Source organism: Maylandia zebra, linkage group LG17 (assembly GCF_041146795.1).
Source record: "Maylandia zebra isolate NMK-2024a linkage group LG17, Mzebra_GT3a, whole genome shotgun sequence".
In the NCBI taxonomy this organism is placed as follows: Eukaryota; Metazoa; Chordata; class Actinopteri; order Cichliformes; family Cichlidae; genus Maylandia; species Maylandia zebra.
This window is the reverse complement of record NC_135183.1, coordinates 26324035-26347287: the sequence shown is the minus strand read 5'-3', so window position 1 is coordinate 26347287 and position 23253 is coordinate 26324035. Positions and strand designations below refer to the sequence as shown.

At 38.9% G+C, this 23253-nt stretch overlaps 1 protein-coding gene across 15 annotated transcripts in view; it reads right to left on the bottom strand.

Moving 5' to 3' along the window:
* Positions 1-7: 7 nt before the first annotated feature.
* The window catches only part of mybpc1 (myosin binding protein C1), a 36068-nt gene continuing 12822 nt past the window's right edge, over positions 8-23253 (bottom strand). For 6 of the 15 annotated variants that reach the window (XM_076875642.1, XM_012918407.3, XM_076875643.1 and 3 more), the window contains 28 exons: positions 22635-22676; positions 22217-22258; positions 21436-21546; positions 20421-20569; positions 20222-20339; positions 20082-20133; positions 19220-19276; positions 15139-15305; positions 14878-15010; positions 13619-13627; positions 13232-13356; positions 13034-13139; positions 11859-12025; positions 11595-11760; positions 11409-11515; positions 11175-11311; positions 9871-10030; positions 9674-9778; positions 9404-9592; positions 8749-8883; positions 7183-7350; positions 6968-7056; positions 6697-6892; positions 6436-6575; positions 6196-6355; positions 5629-5765; positions 5367-5553; positions 8-829 (listed from right to left, as the gene is read on the bottom strand). In XM_076875642.1, coding sequence (XP_076731757.1) covers positions 732-829; positions 5367-5553; positions 5629-5765; positions 6196-6355; positions 6436-6575; positions 6697-6892; positions 6968-7056; positions 7183-7350; positions 8749-8883; positions 9404-9592; positions 9674-9778; positions 9871-10030; positions 11175-11311; positions 11409-11515; positions 11595-11760; positions 11859-12025; positions 13034-13139; positions 13232-13356; positions 13619-13627; positions 14878-15010; positions 15139-15305; positions 19220-19276; positions 20082-20133; positions 20222-20339; positions 20421-20569; positions 21436-21546; positions 22217-22258; positions 22635-22676 — 3452 coding nt within the window. In that variant the 3' untranslated portion in view covers positions 8-731. Of the gene's footprint in view, positions 830-2230; positions 2270-5366; positions 5554-5628; positions 5766-6195; positions 6356-6435; positions 6576-6696; positions 6893-6967; positions 7057-7182; positions 7351-8748; positions 8884-9403; positions 9593-9673; positions 9779-9870; positions 10031-11174; positions 11312-11408; positions 11516-11594; positions 11761-11858; positions 12026-13033; positions 13140-13231; positions 13357-13618; positions 13628-14877; positions 15011-15138; positions 15306-19219; positions 19277-20081; positions 20134-20221; positions 20340-20420; positions 20570-21435; positions 21547-22216; positions 22259-22634; positions 22677-23253 lie in introns of all 15 variants that reach the window. The other 9 variants (XM_076875638.1, XM_076875644.1, XM_076875647.1 and 6 more) reach the window with 6 other exon arrangements.

Here is a 23253-nt window from a genome sequence, read left to right as displayed (position 1 = left end):
GACATACTATTTTTTAAAGTGTCTTTTATTGTTGTCCACAGGTTGTAATTACAAAGGTAAAGGCATGCACACATGTTTTAACCCCAATCAAACCTCAGTCCAGTATGAATCCAAGAATTCAAAAGTTTAATGACATGTATGGACTTTGTGTAAATCTCTCTATTGTCTTACTAACTCAACAGAAAAAGTGAAATGTTAATGTGATTCATATCAGAAAAGTGAAAACATTCATTTGTCCAACATTACTCAAGTCTGTTCTCACTTTTCTTGCCACGTATTAGTTCACTGACACCCTTTAAACATCAAACTAAATCTTTCAGAGCCCAGAAGTAATCAGCCACCTTCAAAAAGCACTCCTGACAAAAATCCACATGAAAATACTCTAGCTGTGTGTCACTGGTTGTGCACCATGAGCTTGTTTTTTTCACACTACAATTCCTTATTAAAGCTAGAACCAAAACACTGCCAACATGCATCTGAGCTGAGTCTTTCAAACATAACAGAGTGATAAAGAAGATGAACTGGCTTTTTTTTTTCTCATGGTAACTAGCTCCAAAGCTGCACACAGCATACCACACCGGACTGGTATACCCTCCCTCACACCCACCCACCTGTCCCATCTTCCCTCCATCCACCTGCAGGCTGCTGACCTCAGCAGTTGAGAGAACAGGGTAACTAGTGGCATCAGATGTTTGCAAGCTAAAAATGTCTTATTGCACTGTGCTCAGTTTTTACTTCTCTTGCTCAACAACCTTCGACTCGGTCATATACTTGTCAATCAGATGTAGGGGCACTCCACGTTGCATGAGTTCATAGAAGGTGAAGCCTCCTAAGGGACAGGGAGAAAAACTCTCTTAGAATATTGCTGTGAGGCACAGAGACATATGTGGAGAGTGAAAAATAGAGAGGGGAAGATGAAGGAGAAAAGCTGAAGAGCAATAGGGTGAGCAGAGAAAAGCAAATAAAACTCAATGGAGAGAACCACAAGCTCTAAAGAGGGAAAGAGGGTGCTCAGGATGGCTTCTGAATGCAATGCCAACCCAGTTTGTCCCAGTTCCATAGTATACACTGTCTTTGTATGTCTTTCTGCACAGTATACAAGAGTTTAAAGGCATGCTATCATTACAGTAGCAATAAAAGGATACTGCATTCTGATAATGATCACTAAACACAAAATACAGGTGATTGGAATTTCATCCATTTATTTGGTAATTTGTAGTGAAGAAAATTATTAATTAGAGCAAATGTGGACTATGCATGACTTTTAGTACATGCAGTTTTAAATGATATGATCTGTGACACAAGATGCAAAGTCACTGACTTCACCTAGGTGTACAAAATTTGATCTAAAAGTTTTCTCCCAAATGCTCAACACCACTTGTAAAATATTACATGAAAGTCTGGCTCCCTGGAAGCAAAATAAAAATAAAATACAGGTGGCTCAAGACTTTTGCACAGCACTGTATGTGACATAAAATAGGGACAAGCACAATAGTTCTGCACACTCAAATACAGCACTGAAAATTGAGACGAGTATTTTGTCACTTTCACCATGTGAACGCAGCGTAAACCCTGCATATTTGCTCAGTATTAGCGCATAGTATGGAACTGGGCCACAGCATACAGGCACAAGCACAGCTGATTCCACAACATGTTTCAATTCAGGTCTGCAATCTTTGCAAAAAAAATAATTAATGAATAATGTCTCCAGTCATCTGCAACAAGCAAAAACCTACAAAATACAGTATATATAATTTCTGCTGCGTTTATGCATACACCACTCATCAGGCAGGTCCAAACATAAAATATAGTTTAGTATGTTTTCTTTGGTGTTTGATGTTGTTCAGCCACAGTCAATGCCTTCATAGCATAGAGCTTCTCAGTCCCTTCAGATATCTTGATATCTCAACAAAGGTTAGAAGATTTGCAAACCTTTTACTCACCTAATTTCTGCTACAGGTTACAAAACAGAGAGTCTCACAATATCACGCCAACAATAAATTCAAATACTCAAAACGGAGCTTTTAAAGTCAGCCAGGTACAGCAATCCAGGTTTAGAAAAAACCTGGCAAAAGCCATCATGCAAATGTGACATGTTCTGTTGGTTCTCCTCTCAAGGGGAAGAACGACTGCCAGAGACCCACAAGCTGAGAAAAGCGAGGTTGCACAGGCTTGAAGACGCATAATGAATGACATAAGCTTCATATGCCAAAACCATATGAAAGCTTACCTTATATGAGAACATATATTCACAATTCTTGAGTTTGGACTAGGAGGGAGAAGAGAAGAGAAGAGGGGTTAAAATGTTTACATGGAGTTATATGCGCACCAGGGAAAACAGCTGAGTTATTACTGAACTCTTTTATATGAGGAGTTAACCGTGGAGCATAAAGAAGACACTGGAATCTGTGGAGCATATTTTAAGATGGAAACACTGAATAATACAAACACAAAAATATCATATGTTACATATGTTATTGCCTCCTGTGGTGTGACTGGTGCTGAGGTGGTGTGCTGTGATGATGAAGAGGATGGCTGGATGGACTGGACTGAATAGAGAGAGGTGTGACAACACAAGGGATAAACGTCTGCATGTTGTGGTGATGGAAAAGTGTCACCAGATATTATGTACACTGGACACACATGAAATGATTATTATTTATATATTCTCTCAAAATGGAATCCATAGACCAGTTGCACCAGGTGTTCGTAAGTTTAAGTGTAGTTAGTCAATAAGTGCAGATTTACACATCACTTTATCAAAGTGGATTGCACAAAACAAAATAAATCTTATGTAGGAAAAACGGATAAAGCTGACGTCTGACATGACACCCTTAACTTTAAAATGTTATACCAATGATGGTAAATGACCCAGCTGCTTGGCTTGCATAGTGTTGGCAATAAATTAGCAGTTATTGGCAAATAGCACATTTGCCTACAAAGGTCCTTAGTTCAGCCCCAGGCACAGAAGGAGACATAATGCACTTTGGGGTTGTATCAGGAAAAGCAATTCATGTATAATATCTGCCAAATTAAACATACTGTGGATATCCTTTGTGGATAAGGGAGCAGCTGAAAGTGTCAATTTGGAAACCTTCACCAATCTGTGACTGTTTGTAAGCAGGTGTTGGGAAACGGCCTTCAGTCCTTATAAAGTCAATGGGAAAACGGCTCTTTAACTTGACCTGTGAAAACACTTTCCCGTTTGAAATGAACCACTAAGTCTCAGTGATTCATTTTAATCATATTAAATGAATGAATGAAAAATTATTTCAAGTTTGTAAGTCTTGGTCATGCAGAGTTTATCCAGGTTATGCTCATTGGCTAAAAAACTTGTGACTGACCAGTTTTTATGTAATGCGTGTGTGGTTTCACAGTCAGATCCACCCCACCTCATCACATCTGGTTTCTAAACACCGAGATTGTGACTCTGAAAAACACAAGGCTTCACATATTACCAGTGTTGGTCAAGTTACTTGAAAAAAGTAATCAGTAACTAATTACTGATTACTTCCCCAAAACAGTAATCCCGTTACTTTACTAATTACTTATTTTCAAAAGTAATTAATTACTTAGTTACTTAGTTACTTTTTAAAAACACGATTTACAACCTGAGTAGGTGATAAAGCGATAGATCTTTCAGCCCAATTCTACTTTTCTGCATAATCCATCATACAAAATGTAATCAAATGGCAAAGTCTCTTTTTAAAACTTGTTTTATTAGTTTTAACCTTTTAACTTTATGCATCAAGCAAAAATTTTATTATATGCAACATTCTCTGACTTGAAGAAATTAGTTTAACATTTAAACCTATTTTCTACACATTCCAGCACATAAAATAAAATATTTTTTTTTGTGTTTACACTCAGTCTTTCAAATAGATGCAAGTAAAACACAGCAGGAAATAAATAACATCAAAGACTCAGCGGTCCTGGTGCTCTATTTTCACCTGTAAAGCAGGAGTGGCGTAGGCGGAGGTTTACCCTGGTGCAGGTGTGCCGCAGCGGTCAGTGTAAGAATCCACGAGTTTCTTTGTGAATTTCCCATTACATCGTTGCGCACTCGGTGCTTGCTTGGAAGTTTAGGGGTTTTTTTTCGCTTTAAAAAGAAGTTTTCTTCCCACGCACAACGGACACTAATGTTTTTGTCACTTTTTATGGAATCAAACTCAAAGTAAGGTCAGTACTTCCACGCTTTAAACGCTGCACGCTCATACTCTCTCCCGCACTCGATATATGATCCATTGTTGATCTGCACACAGCTGTTGTCACGAACGTCGCACTCGCTTACGTCACTGTCATGGGACATTCTCGCAAAAAATCACGGTTTTAGTAACGCAGTAACGCAGCGTTCCTACGGGAAAGTAACGGTAATCTAATTACCGTTTTTGCAATAGTAATCCCTTACTTTACTTGTTACCTGAAAAAAGTAATCAGATTACAGTAACGCGTTACTGCCCATCTCTGCATATTACTATGTGTCTTTCTACTTATAAGGTGCCTTTCTATTAAGATGAGCATTTAAAGAACTTCGAGTTTGACTGTAAGTGTCATTCATCCAATAATGATCCGCTCGACCTCCTGAGCCACATGCTGCCCTAAAACAGCAACTACCATCCAGATGGAACAGGGGAATAGGATTAACATGACACAAGGGAAGACAGGAGGACAAGACGGGTGAATATACAGTAGAAACATATAAAGCAAGACAAGACTGACGCAAACTGGGAACACAAAAGGGAACTGACTAAATAAACCTGAGGTCATATGGAACTAAACCTAAGAACTGACTGTATGAATAAGAAAGCAAGAAAGATCCTAATAAAAACATTAGAAGATAAAAAAAACTGGTAAGAATCCAAAGTGTTTTCCCCTTTTCAGGCATTGCGACCATGTAGTTTGTCTTTTACATCGTTGAGCTCTCCCAGACACCATGCATGACCAACTTACACATTGCTCAAGTCTAACACATTTCATAAGTTTTAATTGTGCAATCCAACTTTGTAAATCACCAGGAACAAGTTGCTAGGAGCTTGATGAAGACTTTACCATGAATTTACGAATAGCTGGTGCAACCCAGTACAGATACTTACATGTCCACCGCCTATATCGTCCCTTTGCTGAACTGCACGCACAGTTCAAACACTAGCGTACCCAGGTCGAGTTGGTTTCCCAAAGGCTCTCTGCCTCTGTACGTTCAGTGATGATTGTGATCATAAATGCGTTAATAGCTTCTGTTTGCATTAAAGATGCACATATCTTAAAAGAACATTAAAAAATACAACAAAAACATTTGGGAAACCAGACTCAGGTGAACACAGGCACCCAAGGAGGAGGCCGGGGGTCATATCAAGGTCCACACTGACCTTTAACTTCCAGTTTGCAGTCCACTTGAGCCTCTCCTAGTTCATTGATGGCCTTGCAGGTGTACATTCCACCATCATAGGGACTGGGCTTCCTGATCTCCAGAGTGCAGACTCCTTGGCTGCTAAACATACGGTAGCGCGGATCGTCAATGATGGTTATCTTATTCTTCATCCAGATCACTTTGGGCTGCACATAGAAATAGAAACATCAGCAAAGGACTCTGCTGATAGGACCACTTTTACTTTTAGTTCTTCCACTTACCCTTGGGTTGGCACGCACGCTGCAGTTAAGAGTAGTGTTGTAGCCGGCCACGGCGAAAGTGTTGATAAGTGGCTGTGTGAACTTCGGCGCCTCCTTGAAGTCGTGGTCATTGTACTCTTGTGTTTTCATCTGCAAGCCTGTGGGGGTAAGGGTAAAGGAATGGGGTTGTACATGATACTGGCTCTGAGCGGTATCATGTGGGATATTCCCTATGTGATGAGGGAAAGACAGTATTTTTTTTTATTTATCATCAGCTGAGACTGAGACACCATTGAAGGGCCTGTCAGTCATACACCGAACCCTTGGAGTTTCACAAGTGAGGCTGTGAATCAGGCTCACTTTAGGGTGGAAAACATCACTGACAGTACCTTTCAGATAAGAGCTGTAAAAAACCCCCAAAAAAGTAACAACAACTTTATATCGGCATGTAAGTAAAATGTGATTTCTTCCAGAGTTTCAGCTTTGGAAGCATTTTCCTCCATCTGAAATTAGAAGATTTGGTTTTTCACAGTAAATATTTTGATCTTACTCTGACCTACACTCTCATAAACACACAGTCAGCTGTACCTTCTTTGACGATGAGGGCACTCTTTTTGGTTTGGGTGGCGGTTTCACTCAGGCCACACATATTCTCAGAGAAGATCCTGAAGAAGTACTCGTTCCCAACTACCAGTTCTGTGATGGTAATGCAGTTGCGATGGTAGTGCTCAATGCATGTGAACCATTCCTAAAAAGAGTAATGCATGTGAGCTGAAGATATAGCGTATCTAGAATGGTTTTCATTTGCAGTATGAGACCATCTTCTACCATTGTCTTTTTGTCTGCTTTTTGAATGGTGTAGCCTGTTATTGGGGCGTTCCCATTGTCCTTTGGAGGGGTCCAGACCAGAGCTACATTTCCACCCCAAACATCTTCAATATTCACACACTGAGGAGGTCCAGGTAGATCTAAAAATAGGAGAAAAAGATATATAATCTCATAATATAGACATTCCTTATAAAGCTCCACTCTGATGTCAATGAGCACTTCTATCTTTCGTATGATCTTATAGTGATTTTGCTCACTCACCTACAATCTGTATGTCAAGTATGGCTGTGTCCACATGGTTTTCAACCTGCACTGTCATGTCATACTTCCCAGAGTGGCTGCGTTCTGCTTTGCGGATGAAGATGATGCTGTCACAGTCTGTGTTACGGATGCTAACTTGTGAAGGCTCTATAGGGTTGCCATCCTTCAGCCAGGTGACCTTCGGTCGGGGTTTGCCCTGCACACAAATTGCAACATGAGCTCAGTATTCTGTTGAAGAGATGTGCAATATCAGTATAACTGGCATATTTACCATAAATGGCACCACAAGGTTGACTGTTTCTCCAACTTTGCGAGTGTAAGTCTGCTTCAAGTGCCGTGGGACGCGGATCTTGGGTGGTTCTGTGGAGCAGTTACACCAAAATGTGTGTTATAAAGGAACGTTTTATGATTTATTTTATGTCAGTATTAATTTAATTTGTTGCAGTGTTACAGCAGAACATATATAATGAACTTTAAAGAGCTCACCAACAACCTCTTTAACCAGGATAGCATGCTGCAGGGTACGTGGAGCGCTAGCTCCAGCTGCATTGACGGCTTTGACACGAACTAAAATTTTACACCCTGGACTCAGACCGGTGATGGTGTACCTGGTTTTCTCTGTCAGCTCCTTGTTGGATATTACCCAATCATTAGCTGTAAGGAAAAAAATACAGTCATGGTGAAAAATACTATTTAAACTGGTTTCATGTCTGACTGGTTGTGCATCTATTTTGTGGGTTAGAAGAAACAAGCTAAAAACTTGAAGTGCTTAATAAAACTGGTTTTACAGATTGGTTACATGCTACAGCTGGTCTCATTTTTGTTTTACTCAGCCACACTATTGTATAGTGTCCAGTGCACTATTGTAAGTCTGGTAAATTATTATGTATTTATTGTGTACTTAAAAACACTGACTGTTATTCTTCGGCTTCAGATTTCACTTTTACAATATTAATAGTATAGTTTCTTCTAAAGCTATTATATAATGGTGTTTGGAATCCTAGAGATGATTGTGCAGGAAAATCCCAGTAGATCAGCAGTTTCTGAAAAACTCAGACCAGCCAGTCAGGTACCAACAACCATCCTACCTTCAAAGTTACTTAAATCACCTTTCTTCTCCATTTTGATGCTCAGTTTAAACTTCAGCAGGTCATATTGACCATGCCTACATGCCTAAATGCATTGCATTGCTGTCCTTATGAACAATGCTGGGCATCCTCTGCACAAGGTTGTAAACAATCAGAGGAGCCTATTCAGCGACAGGTTGCTGTCAAAAAGTCAAAAAGCAATAGATTTAAAAACTCCTCTGTCCCACACGCCATCAGACTGTTTAACTCCTCACTGGAGGGGAGGCGGAGGGGAAACAGGAGGACAAAGGAGGGCGGGAACAACTGAGCTGTAGTGCTTTGTTACACTGTGCAATATTTGCAATATTTGTTTTTTTCTTATATTCGCCTGTGCAATAATCACTGTGCAATATGCTCACTCAAATGTGCAATCCTATTTATCCATATTGTATATTCTGTATTTATATATTTGTATATGTGTATATATGGTGTATTTATGCTTATATCCTTACTATCATTCCCCTTATTGCACCTGTAACATGCAGGAACCCACCCGAGGGATTAATAAAGATTCATCTAATCTAATCTAATCTAATCTAATCTAATCTAATCTAATCTAATCTAATCTAATCTAATCTAATTATGTGATTGGCTGATTAGATATTCTAGTGCAGGAATAATTATACCTAATGAAGTGGCCGAGTATGCATACACAGTGACTTGGGATTTATTCTTTCTTTATATTTTCTGTATGTCTATGTATGGACTCTCACAATACTGCATTCAGTATTTTTGTGCTGTTTTGCAGTCAGTCTGATCCTAAATCTCTGATTCTGTCAGAATCACAATACCAGCTGGATTTGGTTGCAGTTTAAACCCCTTTGTGTATGTATGCACATATGACATTTGCTTTTGTACAATTTGTGCAATAAATTGTAGGGCCTTACTATCATGTAGTTCGTTAGTCAAGTGAAATCTAACTCACTTCCTTCTACGCAATACTCCACTAAGTATCCGTCCAGCCCAGCAGCTCCAATGGTTTCAGGTGGACGCCACTTTACCGTCACAGTGGTGTCAGTAACGTCATCCACGACCAGCATGGTGGGTTCACTGGTAACAGCTGTGTTGAGATAAATGTTTTCGTCACTCGGGTTTAAACAGCGAATGTGAACAAGATGAGAAAACATCCATTTTGGCAAGTCATAAACACGTGACCAAGGCGCCTCTCACTTTAGCTGGTATGCCATCAGTCTCCCTGTCAGATCCCATTAGCCCCTGCTCTTGCTATCTATTCTTGTATTCTGAATCACATTTAACTCCTGCTGAACCCTCTGACAGACCTGATCTCCTAAACCTCTAATCCACAGATGATTTGGCAGCCATTATAAAGACATATTTAATATCCTCTAAAGCTCTTGCGTGTCCAGTGGAGGTCACAGCCAAAATGCTTGGGATAGTGGGTATGAGGGGGAACAGCTGTGTCACTGGGGTACCAAGGGCAGATCAGACACGTACTATCACAGGACTTTTGCCCATTATAATAAAGCCTTATGTGAGACTGTATTATTCTTCCTTAAATAGAATTTTTGCAGATCATAGGTCATAGGTTTATGGTACTAAGAAATGTTTGGGGGACTCACCGAGAGGAGTAAAGGCTTTGGAAGGTTCACTGGGTTTGGACACACCGATGGCGTTGACTGCAAAGATCCGCACTTCATACGGCACTCCTTCAATCATCTTCTTGGGTTCAAATGTAGTCTCCTTGATCAGGTCAAAGTTCAGTCTCATCCATCTGGAGCTCTGCTTCTTTTTTCTCTCAATGTAATAGCCTTTAGAGGGCAGCCAGAAAGTGTTATGTAACACCAACATATGCATGTAAAGCTTGGTAACAAGTGTGCTGCAAGGTTTACCTAAGATTGGCGAGCCTCCATCATACTTTGGAGGTTCCCATGTCATAGAACACCAATCACCACCCACCACTGGGACCAAGGGAGCTTCAGGAGGGTCGGGGATGTCTGAAGACAACACATGATTCAAAAATGATTCAAAAAGCAAGTTAAGAATTGTGTATTTTATATTTTGTTTGAAAGGTGCTGCACTGTCTTACCAACAACCTTGATTTTGACACTAGCTGTGGCTTCACCAGCCTCGTTCTGCAGAACTATCTTGTAGTTTCCTGTGTCCTCCCGCTCAGTGACCTCAATTGTCAGACTCGTGTGGTCGCTGTATGTCTCAGCGTGGACGCGGTGACCTGACTCGAGAATCACCTGAGGTAAAAGAGATTAAAGGCAAAAGACACAGAAGACCTCGTGAGTACCATATGAGGACATAAAAACAGATTTTTTGTCACAAATTAGTCTTTCTATGAAAAAAAAAAATTTACATTATAACTCTAAATGTGATATTCACTGACATGGTACTAACTAGCTACCAAGCAGGTTACAACAAACGTTAAAAGTTCAATCACAAGAAGGTGAAAATAAGACGGTAACCTGCTTGCAGCTAGAAAAAATCTAGCTGCAAAATCGGTGGTTGGACTGAATTTTTTCACATTTAGTGACAGATTGCAAAGAGCTGCAGTGACTGCTTTCACAAAGGTCAATTCTGGGAGGCAACCTGTCTCCAAATAATTACAGTCCAGCAAAATCAGCAATCGTGCTTGGAGAGATTAGAGGTGTGTAAATAACCAAAATAAACCAAAATTATAAATGCGGAGAGATTGACAGCACTTTGCAATCAGTCTGACTCAGTCTGCACCAATGACTCAGAGTGTCTTTGTAATAGGGGACTTGACTCAGCTGGCTGCCTTCTGGTTGTATTTCTATATAAAAGCAATGTTATCGAGTACCTCTGTCATTTGGCAGTTACATTTCTGTCCTGCAGCAACTACGTCACTATTTGTGGAGGTATTTCTGTTTCAGATCTCTGAGGTTCTGGCTGAACTATGAATGTAAATAGTTAATGTGAATTTCTGCAGACAGCAAGAGATCTGAAGTTTTTTCATCACTGTTAATCTGTGTATGACCATAAATGGATTGCATATAATTGCCAAGCTGACCCCATTCAATCTCAACCTGATAGCAGACTGACTATCAAGATTGCAAGTTCATTGCACATGGTGACAATAATTTGTCATGCCTCAGTGTCCAGTGGCAGTTTTGCCTAGTGTTGCTCCAGGCTAACAGGCAAAGTGTCCACTAGAGTGTCAGTTCTGACCAAATAACAAAAGGGTGATATCTGAATATAATGAATGAAACAAATTAATATAGTCATGAGTAATATAGCCCATTTTTAATGATTCAAAGTGCATAAACAATACGGTTATTACAGACAGAGCAGTTTTGAGTTGGGCTAAGGCGCTGTTGTTTTTTGTGTTAGTAGTGGGGTGAGTACAGAATCAAAGGTTCTCACCCTTTCACCCTTCATCCACACCACTCTGGGTGCTGGTTCTCCACTGATTGGGATTTCTAAGCGGAGTTTATTTCCTGCCACGACAGTTACAGTGTTGTCTGGGAAGTTCAAGCTGTCCAAGAGTACCCTCGGAGGGTCTGCAGAAAATCAAACGAGGTCATTAGAAAGAGAGAAAGCATAAAGAACAATAAGGAGAAAAAAAAGCTCTTGTCCAGTGAAGCTTCGTTTTTGTACCAATGATGTGGATTTTGGCAGAAAGGCTCTGTGAATACCCCTCAGGTACAAAAGTGTAATCTCCTGCATCGTGAAGGGAGCTGGCTGCAATTTCAAGTCGGTGGACTCTGAAAAAACAGAAATGTGTGAGACAAACGTTTAATAAAAACAGCTTTGATTGAATAGAGTTCCATAGCAAGGTCATACTTATTTCTGTGTATGATGTTGAGGCGATCGCTAGGTTGGATCAGCTGTCCGTTCCTGTACCAGCGGCCTGGGACATTTCCTGGGTAAATCTCACAGTGCAACTTGATGGGCTGACCCAGCAACACCGTCATGTCCTGCAGGTCCTGGTACACCTTCAGTGGTTTCACTAAATAAAGTATAGAGGAAGGCCAGGATATAAGCTGTTTCTTTAAGAAAGCATGCAACCAGTAGTAAGAATTTAAATACAGAGAAGATGCTTCATACAGTCAACTTGTATATGAGCCTCAGAGGTGCCACCAGAGGCCATGATGGAGTATGTCCCAGTATCGTCTCGTGAGGCGTCATCAATCACCAAAAAGTGTTTAGTTCCCTCACACTTAACTCGATATCTCGATCGCACCCCTGTTGGAACCTCAACACCATTCTTCAACCTGAAAGAGCATTTGAAATGGTCACACACCGACAAATAAGCAGTGAACAATTTACAAGTGCTGAACATGATGGTGAAGATTTGATCACTTGATGTTTCCTGAAACACTGGATGAGAAAAAGAGGCAACTTCTGAAGGAGCTATTAGATTTTAGCACATCCCAAAGATTCTGAGTGGGGTTAGGGTCTGTCTTATGTCTCGTGTTCTCCGAACCACTCTTTCACAATCTGAGCCTGAGTTCTCTTTACATCGCACAAGTGGAAATGCTCTTACTTTCACAATTAAAAGGAGCTGTGAGTGCTACAGTTGATGGATTACACCGCACACTTATATAATCTCTGATCATGATCATTTAATATCTTTTTCATGACTGCATTCCTTCCACAGAGAGGATTCCTTCCGGGTTTTAATAATGGTTGGACAGTTCTTCACACAGTTTTAGTAGTTTTATTCATTTCCATAGAGGTTTTCTTTTCTTGGTGCGGGGCAATAACCCGACACTTCTGAAATGGAAATTACTCACTGGATCAGCTGCCCTTCCTGGCACACTCCCAGAGGGATTTGTGTCTTCCTCCAGGACTGAAACAGGCATCTCTTGTTTGTTAGGCAAAACCACCACATTAGGGAACCACTTACTCAATGCATTAGTAAGTGTTACCGTAAATAACACGTTGCTAGCCAAGGCCGATTTATGACTGCAGTAATTATCTCTTCTAATAAAATAATAGTTATGTCAGCTAAGTTAAGTCAGGCGGTGACTTTGTTTTGGCCAGACAGTATATCGTGTCTGATTACTGAGCTCTTTCAAATGTCTATTTTTTGTAATACAAACACTTTTTTAGGTTGAAATCATATTTTACCATACACATAGTTTGAGTAACAAAGCAAACCTTAAGGAGCTTTTAGTTTGAACTTTTTAATGATTTTCTTGTTTGTTTATAGCACAAGTCGCGTTCATGTGTTATTATGTTAGTCATAGCATGTTTAAATCCTTCATTTTCAGTCTTACCATTTGACTTGAGCACCTTCCTCTGAAACTTCACACTCTAGCTCAATCCTCTCGTTCACTGTGGTCTTCACAGGCTCAATACCTTTAACTATCTTAACTGGTAACTCTGTTGGACAAGAGGGAAGAAAACTAAATGATTGGCTCCTTAAGCCAACAATTCTTAGTGGCTGTTTTAAAAAGATCAAATTATCACGTTACCTTTGACAAAAAGCTCTGTGCTACATTTCTCATCTCCTGCGACAACCGAATAGGCTGCGTCATCATTGGCGGAGCAGTTGTTGATGACCATAATCCTTTGTGTGCCCTTATGCTCAAAAATATACCTAAACAGGAAGAACGTTAATTAGGTCGCTCATCATACAGTGGTCCCAAGATAGGAATGCATATGATTTCAAATTGGTGATTACAGAGAATAAACACTATTAGGAAAATCAAATGTACAGTAGCTGCAAAATTTAATTGTGATCTTTCAGTCAACATGCTTTAAAAATGCTGCACACAGCCAGAAGTGAAAATACATACAGAAAGGTGAGGCTCACAACAAAACTGTGACATGGAGAAGGGAGAGTGGATGAATGGACTTACTTCCTTTGACTTAAGGTCACCAGTGGAGCCAGAATGGGGCCGGAGCACAGGAAGTGCAGAGCAAGTGATTATGGTAGACAGGAAGGAGCACCATGATATGACAGACAAACAACAAACACAAAGAAACATCATGCCTGGAGGGGTACAGCAACAATGTTACAAGAAAGAGGAGCAAATGGGAGAAAGTCTTTAGAGAAGGGAGACCTGGAGACCAAACCCAGAAAACAGCAATATCCTCCCAGATGGCTTTAACGCTGGATGACTTTGAACAGAATTAGCTTAATACTGCTTATCTATAGAGAATCTATAATCTCAAGAGGCCTTGTCTTTTGAATAAAAATATGCATGTCTTTATCCAGTTACATGCCATTTTTAGGCTGATATCATGAAATAAAAGAAAAATTCAGCCTCTTCTTCTGTCTCTTTACTGTGCTTTGAAATCAAACAAAAATATCTAGTGTGGCAAAAACATTGCTCTGACTCTGCTGTTAATGCGCTGTTGCGAGATACGTTATATGATATAGCCTAAAAGAATGAAACCAGTACAAACATATTTTTGTGCACTGGAGGAATCTGAAAAAACTCCTCTATCCTTTCAAAAACATTATAGTTGGAAAAACAAATCTATTCAGCCCTAATATGAAGAATCTTGTCGAAAAAGATGATTTTTGGTAATACTTTGTGATCCAGTATCTATTAAAACTGTTCCAAAGCCAGACTTTGTTAAAGACCTGTGAAGGAGGTACCACATTTTTCCTGTATAGAGGAGGACATATACAGCAATTAATGGCAGTTACAGACAGCATATGAAATCATACTCTACATGTACACCCAAATGTAGCTCTGAATTCTTAAAAATGCTAACATGTTTGTTTGATATTCAAGCCACATTAGAGTTGAGACTGTTACAGTGTGCTGGAGGTCAGCTGGCAATGGTTCACAGTGCAGTGGACTAAACTGGCTGCAGATATGTTGCATTGTTATATTTCAAGATGTCTTACTATGCCACTGTTGACTGTTGATTTGTTTCTTTTGGGGGTATTTGTACCAGTGTTTGTGTGGAGTAATGTGCAATGAAACATGTGAACCATTGTGCTTTAGGCTGGTGACAGAATGAAAACATTTACCAGAGGACTGGTAAAGGAAGGAATTGTCACAAATAAAGTGCATTTCTTAATACATAAAATGCACTTTATTTGCGCAGTGCTGAACCCAAGAAGACAAAGAACTGATCAATAAGGGAAAAGGTCGTTACATACTTGGGCGAGGGCCTGATTTCCTGTCCATTCTTGTACCACTTCAGTTCAATTGTCGGGTCAGCCAGGTCCACCACTAAGCGGATCTTTCCACCTTTATCCACCTGATATGCAGGGTCCAGCTTCTTTGCAAAAGCTTTGAAAAGACAAAACTAAAGTCACAGCAGGATAAAAAAAACAAAAAAACAAAAACCACCACAAAGACCTTAATGTCTGAAAAGAGATAAATATTAATATGCATCAGCTGAGCACTGATTTATCTACCTTCCAGCTTCTTCTCCTCTTTAGGCATCTTTTTCAGCCTCTTCAGCAGACCCCTCAGGTCTGTGATGCCGTACATAAAGGCAATCTTTTCATACTGATCTGGCCGGGCGTTCTTCAGGATCTCCCACACATCCACCTCTGGAGTGTCATCCTGCTGTTTGTGCTCCCTAGCGGTGCCGAATATGAAGGAACGATGTGAGGGCAGGATTTATTGGCTGGTGTTTGCAACGTGTCCTGAGGAATCACTCAATGACCTCATACTGATGTAGTCAGGAGATTTAATTAAATATAGCAGTCACTGTGAGGTTTTCCTCCTGTTTCTGGTTTAAGCATGCTACAGTATTTCTCTGCAGAGCATTCTTCAGGACATGTCACACAAAAGGATGGGCATGGTGAGCTGTCTAGTTGTGTGCTCACATTGGCTCTGAAGTTACTTGTTAACAGGGTAGCAGCGCAGTTAATACAAAACAGTGGTGCTCTTTAACTTGTGGAAGGTCTGTGTGTTTTTCATGTGTCTAACCATTTTAGAATTAATCAAGACAGAACCTTGAAACACAAATACAGATCACAGATAACTACAACTACAGATAACCATCTGGATCATAATAATAATCCTAATATCAGGGTGGCCTGCCTTAAGAGCTGGGACACAGACCAGTAGCTCCAACACTCCTGGCTTGAGCCTAGCTGGGGGCCTCTGTTGCACGTCTCTTTCTCTTGTTTTAGTTATACCCAGCTTATATATTTGTCTTCATTTTTTTCATCTATACATTGTTTTATTTGGCCAGTTTGGGGGGTAGAAGCAATGGTGATGTCTGCTTTCTTTTGAATATAGTTCTCAAACCACTAAAAGCTGTGCAACATCTGTTTATAGCAATTGTGACACAGAAAACCACAAACCTAGTTGTGAGCAATTTAATGCAGAGACTTTTTTCTTTCTACTGTCTGCATCTGCAGACAAAAGGCTAAACAGGATTGTAGCTCAGCTGGACGGAACTCCATTGTCTTTTATATTATATCATCAAAAAGCCTTTTGTCGATGGACACTTTCTCCTGCAAAGGGATTTGGTTGAATTGTTCCTGGATGAAACAGTGTTATTTGTTTCTGCGTCTCTAGTAATTTTCTGCAGTCATTGAATCATCATTAGATCACTAATTTTAATGACTGAGGGTTGTTTCATGGTGCAAAAAACGGATATTTACATATTGTAGTTGTCAGTTAATTACATTAATATTCAGGTACATTATTTTATACCTAAGCTAGCTAAGACTTGAAAAGAGCTCCTTGTTGCGAGCCAGCTTGCCCCCAAAGGTTTTAACTGTCTTGAATAAAATGCAAATAAAAAACTAATAAGGCTTTCTAACTTGCTTTCATAGTTTATAGCATGCTTTGAAGGATGAAGATGAACAATTAAATAAGGATTAAAGAGGAGGCTTCTTTAAACAGTAAGGGGAGGAGTTCTTTTTATCAGGGTTAAAACACAAGAACAGTTATAGATCAATCAGGTGGAAGGGTTTTTTTTTCTTTGAGAGATGCTAGCTTATTGAATGCTTAACAGCTTTGTGCGATTTGTCTATATGAAGGATGCATGCATTTAAGGGAAACCTGCAACAAAGATTGTCATATAGCTCTTGACATGGCCCATCCCTTTGTTTGCTGGTCGGTTGGTTTAATCACATCACAGATGCTCCGACAATGTTAGACGATGGCAGAAGGAGTGTTAGAGTTACGGGATTAAGGTTAATAAACATGTCGTCCTGGACATGAGTGTATTTATTAGTTTTAAATAGTGAACATTCAATAAGCCTTGTCTTTCATTGACATTTTTCCCAAATGTCTGAAAGCTTGGGGCTGAATTGAGTAAAATACTATCATATTCTCTACATGTGTTTCTCATTCGTTTATTTTCAAGCAATTATGAAGACGCTGAAATAAACACGGTGGTGCTTGCCTTATATTTCTAGACTGAAATAAACGACAATGTAGTGATAACACTATTTTACAGCATCATTTCTCCATGGCCCACTTGCACTTCATTAATGATCCAAAATGGCACTCTTTGCCTCATAAAGATGTGACTTGATTTCACAGCTTGATGAAGACAAGTCACCTCAGTGTCAATGCTGCAAGACCCATTTCCATCATTGCTGAGTGCTGGTGGGGCATTTAGGAATGTTGCCTTCAAATGAAGTGTTACCGTACTACAGGAGGCCAACACTCTTGCTCGTCCAATACCTAGAGCTACGTTTCATGCTGGGGACTCTACAGGATTACAGTACTCACCCGCAGTAAGGTCTAATCATTTTAATACCTATGGTTTTCGTTCTACTAACCTCTGATTTCTGAATGTATAGGGGAGAAGAAGAGACAAGCCCAAAATAAATATATAATTTTGTCAGTGAGCAGTGTCACTGACTAGGTCTTGTACTCACACGCTGCAATGTATTTCAAAAATGCATCATGGTGTTTATTTTGAACCACTGGAGTAGCTTTTGCTATTGCACAGAGGTTTTCAAGCTGTAAGGCACACCTCCCACTGGAGAAGGTGCACTTTGGCACCAGGTTACTGTGACTAAATTACTGTGTTATAGTTTCCACATATGCTTGGGTACAAGTGACCAAACTTTTGTGTATGCAGTGCTCTGTGAGAACCTCTGTAAACCATTCTCTAATGTCGACTAAACATCTACGTTGGTTTTTGATGACCAAGATAATAGATAACTAAAGTAAGATAACTAAATAATAATAATAATAATAATAATAATAATAATAATAATAATAATGAAAAAGACATTTTAATGGATTAAAAGCTCTTGTTTTGAATGGCAAATAGTTCTGTAAATCTGGAAAGTTAACTCCAATAACATGCTTTACTTTTTCAGAGAGATATAAGAAAGGTCTGATAGTAAATTTTAAAATGTCCAATGTAGGAGAAACATCTGTCATTTATTGATTTACGGTGCTTAACAAACTTATTAGGCCACCATCCAGCACAAGGTTTATGTGATGGCTGCCTTAAATTAACAGTATTGGTATTTACCATATGTATTTGTTATGGGTCTGTAATGGTCAATCCACTAATATATGCAAACTCTTAATTTGAAATATTTTTAATACTGATATATGACTATTATTTGTATCCATCATTTTCCAAATTTGCAGTTTTATATATATGGCAATAAGCAAATAAATATATATTAAAACACAATATTATTTGTCATTAAGATGCCAAAGTACAGTTAAATTTACATGCATTTCTGAACATAAAATTAATTTTGAACATTAATTTCTGAAGTCCAGCTCGAATTTGGGTAGAAAAATATAAATTCCTAGTTAAAAGTTTTTTATTTGTCTAAAAAAATAATAACATAATTTTACATTTTAAAAGAATTTTTGAAAGAATTCTAAAATATTTGTGGTCTTTGTGGCCTTTTTAAAGGACTCTATGTAGCTATCTCATCCATTTAAATATGTTTGCATTTTAGCATTTTTAGCATTTTACTGCAATTTACTGATAAAGAAATGTTTTGCTCACTGGTTAAATCTTACTAATTGTGTTAATAAAATAAAAAGTTATGCTTCAGTTCTTTTAGTTAAATTCTTAATTAATTTGTTTGTATGTTGATTAGCTTCCATACAGTCTACAGACACACTTTGGTGAATAAACTTGCTACTGTTGGCTAAAAACTTAGCTAACTAAGCTAATCTTTCCGACCAAATATGATAATTTTTAGGTGCAAAAAGCAAGACCACAAGGTTCATGATGCTAAACGGACAGTAACGATGTCCATCTTTTATTACATGTTATACAATATTGAAAATATTGTAGTGTTTTAGTATGAAGATGAAAAGTGGGGACAGCTAAATTTGTCTAGGAGAGGGGCCCGCGGACTTTGAAAACCCCTGTTATAGCTTCTTTGATGATCTGAAGAAATGTGCTTTCCACTCATACAGTAACTGTGTACAAATTAAATTTACAAACGATGTGAAAGAAGAAGAGAAAAAAAGTAGATCCAGAAAAGGGGCCTAAAAAATACTAAAAAGAACAAAATCCACTCAGGATTAGGATGTGACTCTCACCTATGTTTTAGAAGACCACTAAAGTCAAGCTCTCCTGCATCTTCTTGTCTTTCACTGCTGTTGTTAACAAGGAGAGATTAATAGAGATTTAATCAGAACTGAAAAAGCTAGAAGCACTAAAAACAACGGTAAAAGAGCATCACAAAGCAAAAGCTCTGATCTCAATCGATACATTAGCTTCAAGCTAACTCACGATTGGTGCTTACACAGAGACCTTTTTGTGTCTTTTCCCAGATAAAAGCTTGAAACAAGGTGATTTGTGTAAAACACATCCAGAGCTGTCCCGGGCAACATTGCCACAATGTTGAAGTACAACATTGTGATTATGCAATGCAACAGGGATGCTTTGAGTTGCTTTCCAGTCACATTGTTTGGAGGAAGAATCAATGTGCAAGAGTTGGCCTTTAATTACACAGTGAGTGAACTGGTTGATTTGTAATTACCTTGCAGAAAGGTAAATGACATTATTACAACCATCTTGTCACGCTTACATCTCATACAGAGACATTACTTGATGGAGAGGTGTTCAGTGTGCCTAAATGAATGGCACTTTTTCTTATCTTCATTTTTTCAGGTGTCTTTATTAGTATGTATAGAATATTAGAGATCCTATAATAGAACAATGCTTTTTTTTTTTTTTTTTTTTTGCTTTTTTTTAAATGACATCAGAAACAGCAGTATGCGACATTACGTGATGGCAGAGCTTCAGTTCATCCTTTGTCATTTTTTTTTTTTTTTTTTTTTTTTTTTAATAAATAGGACAGGGGGAATGTACAATGCTTTGTTTTGAAAAGAAAACATAGAAATTCTGTCAAATTCCATAAGGGTCCTGCTGACTCATTCATAAAGGTCTTTTTATTACCTTCTCTTGAAAGCGGATCGAATGTCAATATTCTGTGAGCCCGTTTCAGCTTCTATAAAACAGTATCAGCACATAGTATGCAATTTTTATGTTTGTGGCGGATTTTTTTTGTTCTAAAGTATTTTAACAATGTGACAAACCTTTAACTTCCAAGTCAAAGGAACAGCTATCAAACTTGTCCTTGTAGTTGACCTCGCACCTGTAGTTCCCAGCATAGTTATCTTTGGCCTTGATGATGTGCATCTCAAATGTGTGGACCTGATAAAAGTTTGTATAAGAGTAACGTTATCACAAAATTTGCTTACATACCTTCTAAAGAAGGTGAGGGTACATGGATACCTTTGTGAGTCGGTCAAAGGTCTCTTTTAGCTGTAGATGTTTTCCTGTCTTGCTGGCCAGATCCATCCATTTCCCTTTAAACCACTTGATAGTTGGTTTGCGCAGAAGATCTTTGGCCTCCACTTTGGCAACAAAGGTGATGTCACCACCTTTGGACAGAAAAATTTGATATGATTAAAGAGAAAGTGTAATTGGGTACCAGTGAAGACTAACATAAAAAAAAGCATGCATTCATATATTGTATACAAATACAGATGCAGAGACTGTTTTAACTTAGATATCAGTGTCACAGTGAAAAGTACACAGCATATTTTTGCTTCTTTTAGAAAAAAGTCTCCTTTCATCTAACTGTTGAAGTTGATGTGTTGCAGTGGTCTCTATGTGTGAGTACATTTCATTAATGGATGCATTTTTAAAGGAAAGCTTAAATGAAGGCAAGCTATTGTTAATTGGTGTATACAGTATTTTTAAACATGTACCGGTACATTGATTAAAAAATGTGTACTGGGGCTATTGGTGTAACAGTAAAATGATAAACTAAAAATCAATTAACATATTTGTTAACACTCTGTCGGGAGCTCTGGTTGCTGGGCGTGTGCGTTTTCCACGAAAATGGTAATTCACTGCTGCAATTTTCTAGCAGTCACCAAAGCAATCACAAGGACATTTTTGGTTCACCATCCTCTTTGCAGCCAGTTTCACCCAGCAACCACTCGCTGTACAGTTGGAGCATATAAATTTTTCATGTGAGACCGGAAGTTGCAACCAGTTTCAGGCCTGAGGAACTGAGGGATAAGAACATTTCCAGCTTAGTGGTGTCTCTACTTATGCTTATAAGTCAAAGTTAGCATCACCAGCAGTGATCTGAAATAAGGCTGAAATAAAGAAAGATATCTTGGCTCTTCTAAATACTATGCCTACTGCAATCTGTCAGATGGATACAGTTTTCCTTTTTTGCAGGTTTCCCTTTGAAGTCCCTCCTCAGATCTTCTTTCTTCTTCATTCTATTACTCACCAACAGTGACAGCACCACTCAGGGGTCTCTCAATCAGCAGGGTGGAGAGCGGTGGGTTGTCAACGGGCTTGTCCAGTTCGTCTGGTGCCTGACCCTCTCCCAGAGACCACACTGGTCAGTGAGGAAAAAGATCACCTACGTGAAACACAGCTCTCCTCTGCCACAGGCTACAAATAGTACAGTAAGGAGTCGTAGCACCCACCTTTTACTTCTCATCTGAAATTTTTACTTTTACCAGTCCAGAGGTACAAAGACAGACAGAAAGACTAACAGACACACATGACTTCCAGCACTCACGCCTCACACAGCAGCAGGATCTCAGCTTGCAACATGGAAAGCATGAAAGATATGCAAATAGAACAAGCAGCACCTAACTTTTTATTATTATTATTATTATTATTATTAAAGAAAAACTGGGTTTATAAATTCTTAATTGTCTGGATACTGCAGTCTTCTTTGGATCCTGGAGGTATGAATGAAGATAATGCTGTTGCCATATGATTGTGATTCACCTCTGTTGGGCACTGTGTTAATACTTTACGAAACTTCACCATGGACAAAATCTTGTTAGCTTTTCTGTGATAATTTTAAACCTTCTAAATGAAAATGAAAAAGATTTATTTCTCTGAAGCCCACTTTATGTCCTTTATGATTATGTGAAGACACAAAGAGTTGGGGAGACTTCAATAAAACAATCTTTTTCACGTTTCGCGCAATATTCTTGAAACAAATAAAACCTAACAAAGTTTCTCTAGAAGTGTAAGGGCTACCACTTTATTACCTGAGTCCTTTCTCCCCATGGCTGGCACAGGGACGCTATCATCTAAACAAAGACAGAGAGAAATTTACAGCATATTGTAAGAAATAGTACTGTAAAGTCCACTGAAGCAAGCACACACTCAGAAAACGATGACAAGCAGTTAAAGGTATGCAAGCAGTGAGGAATTCTGAAAGGTCAGAGTTTAAAGGTCAGAGTGCTTCTTTTTGGTTTTTTGTTTCAAACTATATTGTGAACGCTGTTTGAAATTTTCGTTAGCAAGGGAGTTTTGAATATTTTGACTTTCTTCTGCTAAAAGGCTAACTTCCAAACACACAAAATACCTAGAGATAAACATGTCTCCAACATGTTTTCCACACTCAGCCACTGAATCATTTAAAATAAGCTTCTTGGTCAAAGATCTAAAATGGTGGGATCTTACTAGGCAGCTCAACTGAGAGTTTCTTGGTTGAACTGGCATCCTCTGTGGAAAAAAAAACAGAGTTATAATCGAAATTAATCACTATAAATATAACTACTGCCGGTAGTTTGATGATTATTGTGGCTACAACAGTGTGGGTTGGACATTCAAAGGTTTAGGGAAGCTGTTTTTCTCTTTTATTTAGAAGTTAACCAAAATGTTCCAAACTAACTGACCAACACTAATACTGACACAGAAAACAAAAGCTTCAAAAAGAATACGTAGATGTAATGTTTCAAATTACATAACATGATGTAATTTGCATTAGTGTCCTTCTTCCAGCAAAAACAAACTCCAAACATACACTATATTGCCAAAAGCATTTCCTCACCTATCCAAGTCATTGAATTCAGGTGTTCCAATCAGTTTTATGGCCACGGGTCTATAAAATCAAGCACCTAGGCATGCAGACTACTTCTGCAAACATGTAAGCTCTCAGGAGCTCAGTGAATTCCAGCATGGTACCATGATAGGATGCCACCTGTGCAACAAGTCCAGTTGGGAAATTTCCTCACTACTAAATATATCACAGTCAACTGTTAGTGGTAGGTCGCCAACTTTCTGCAGAGCCAGTTGCTAC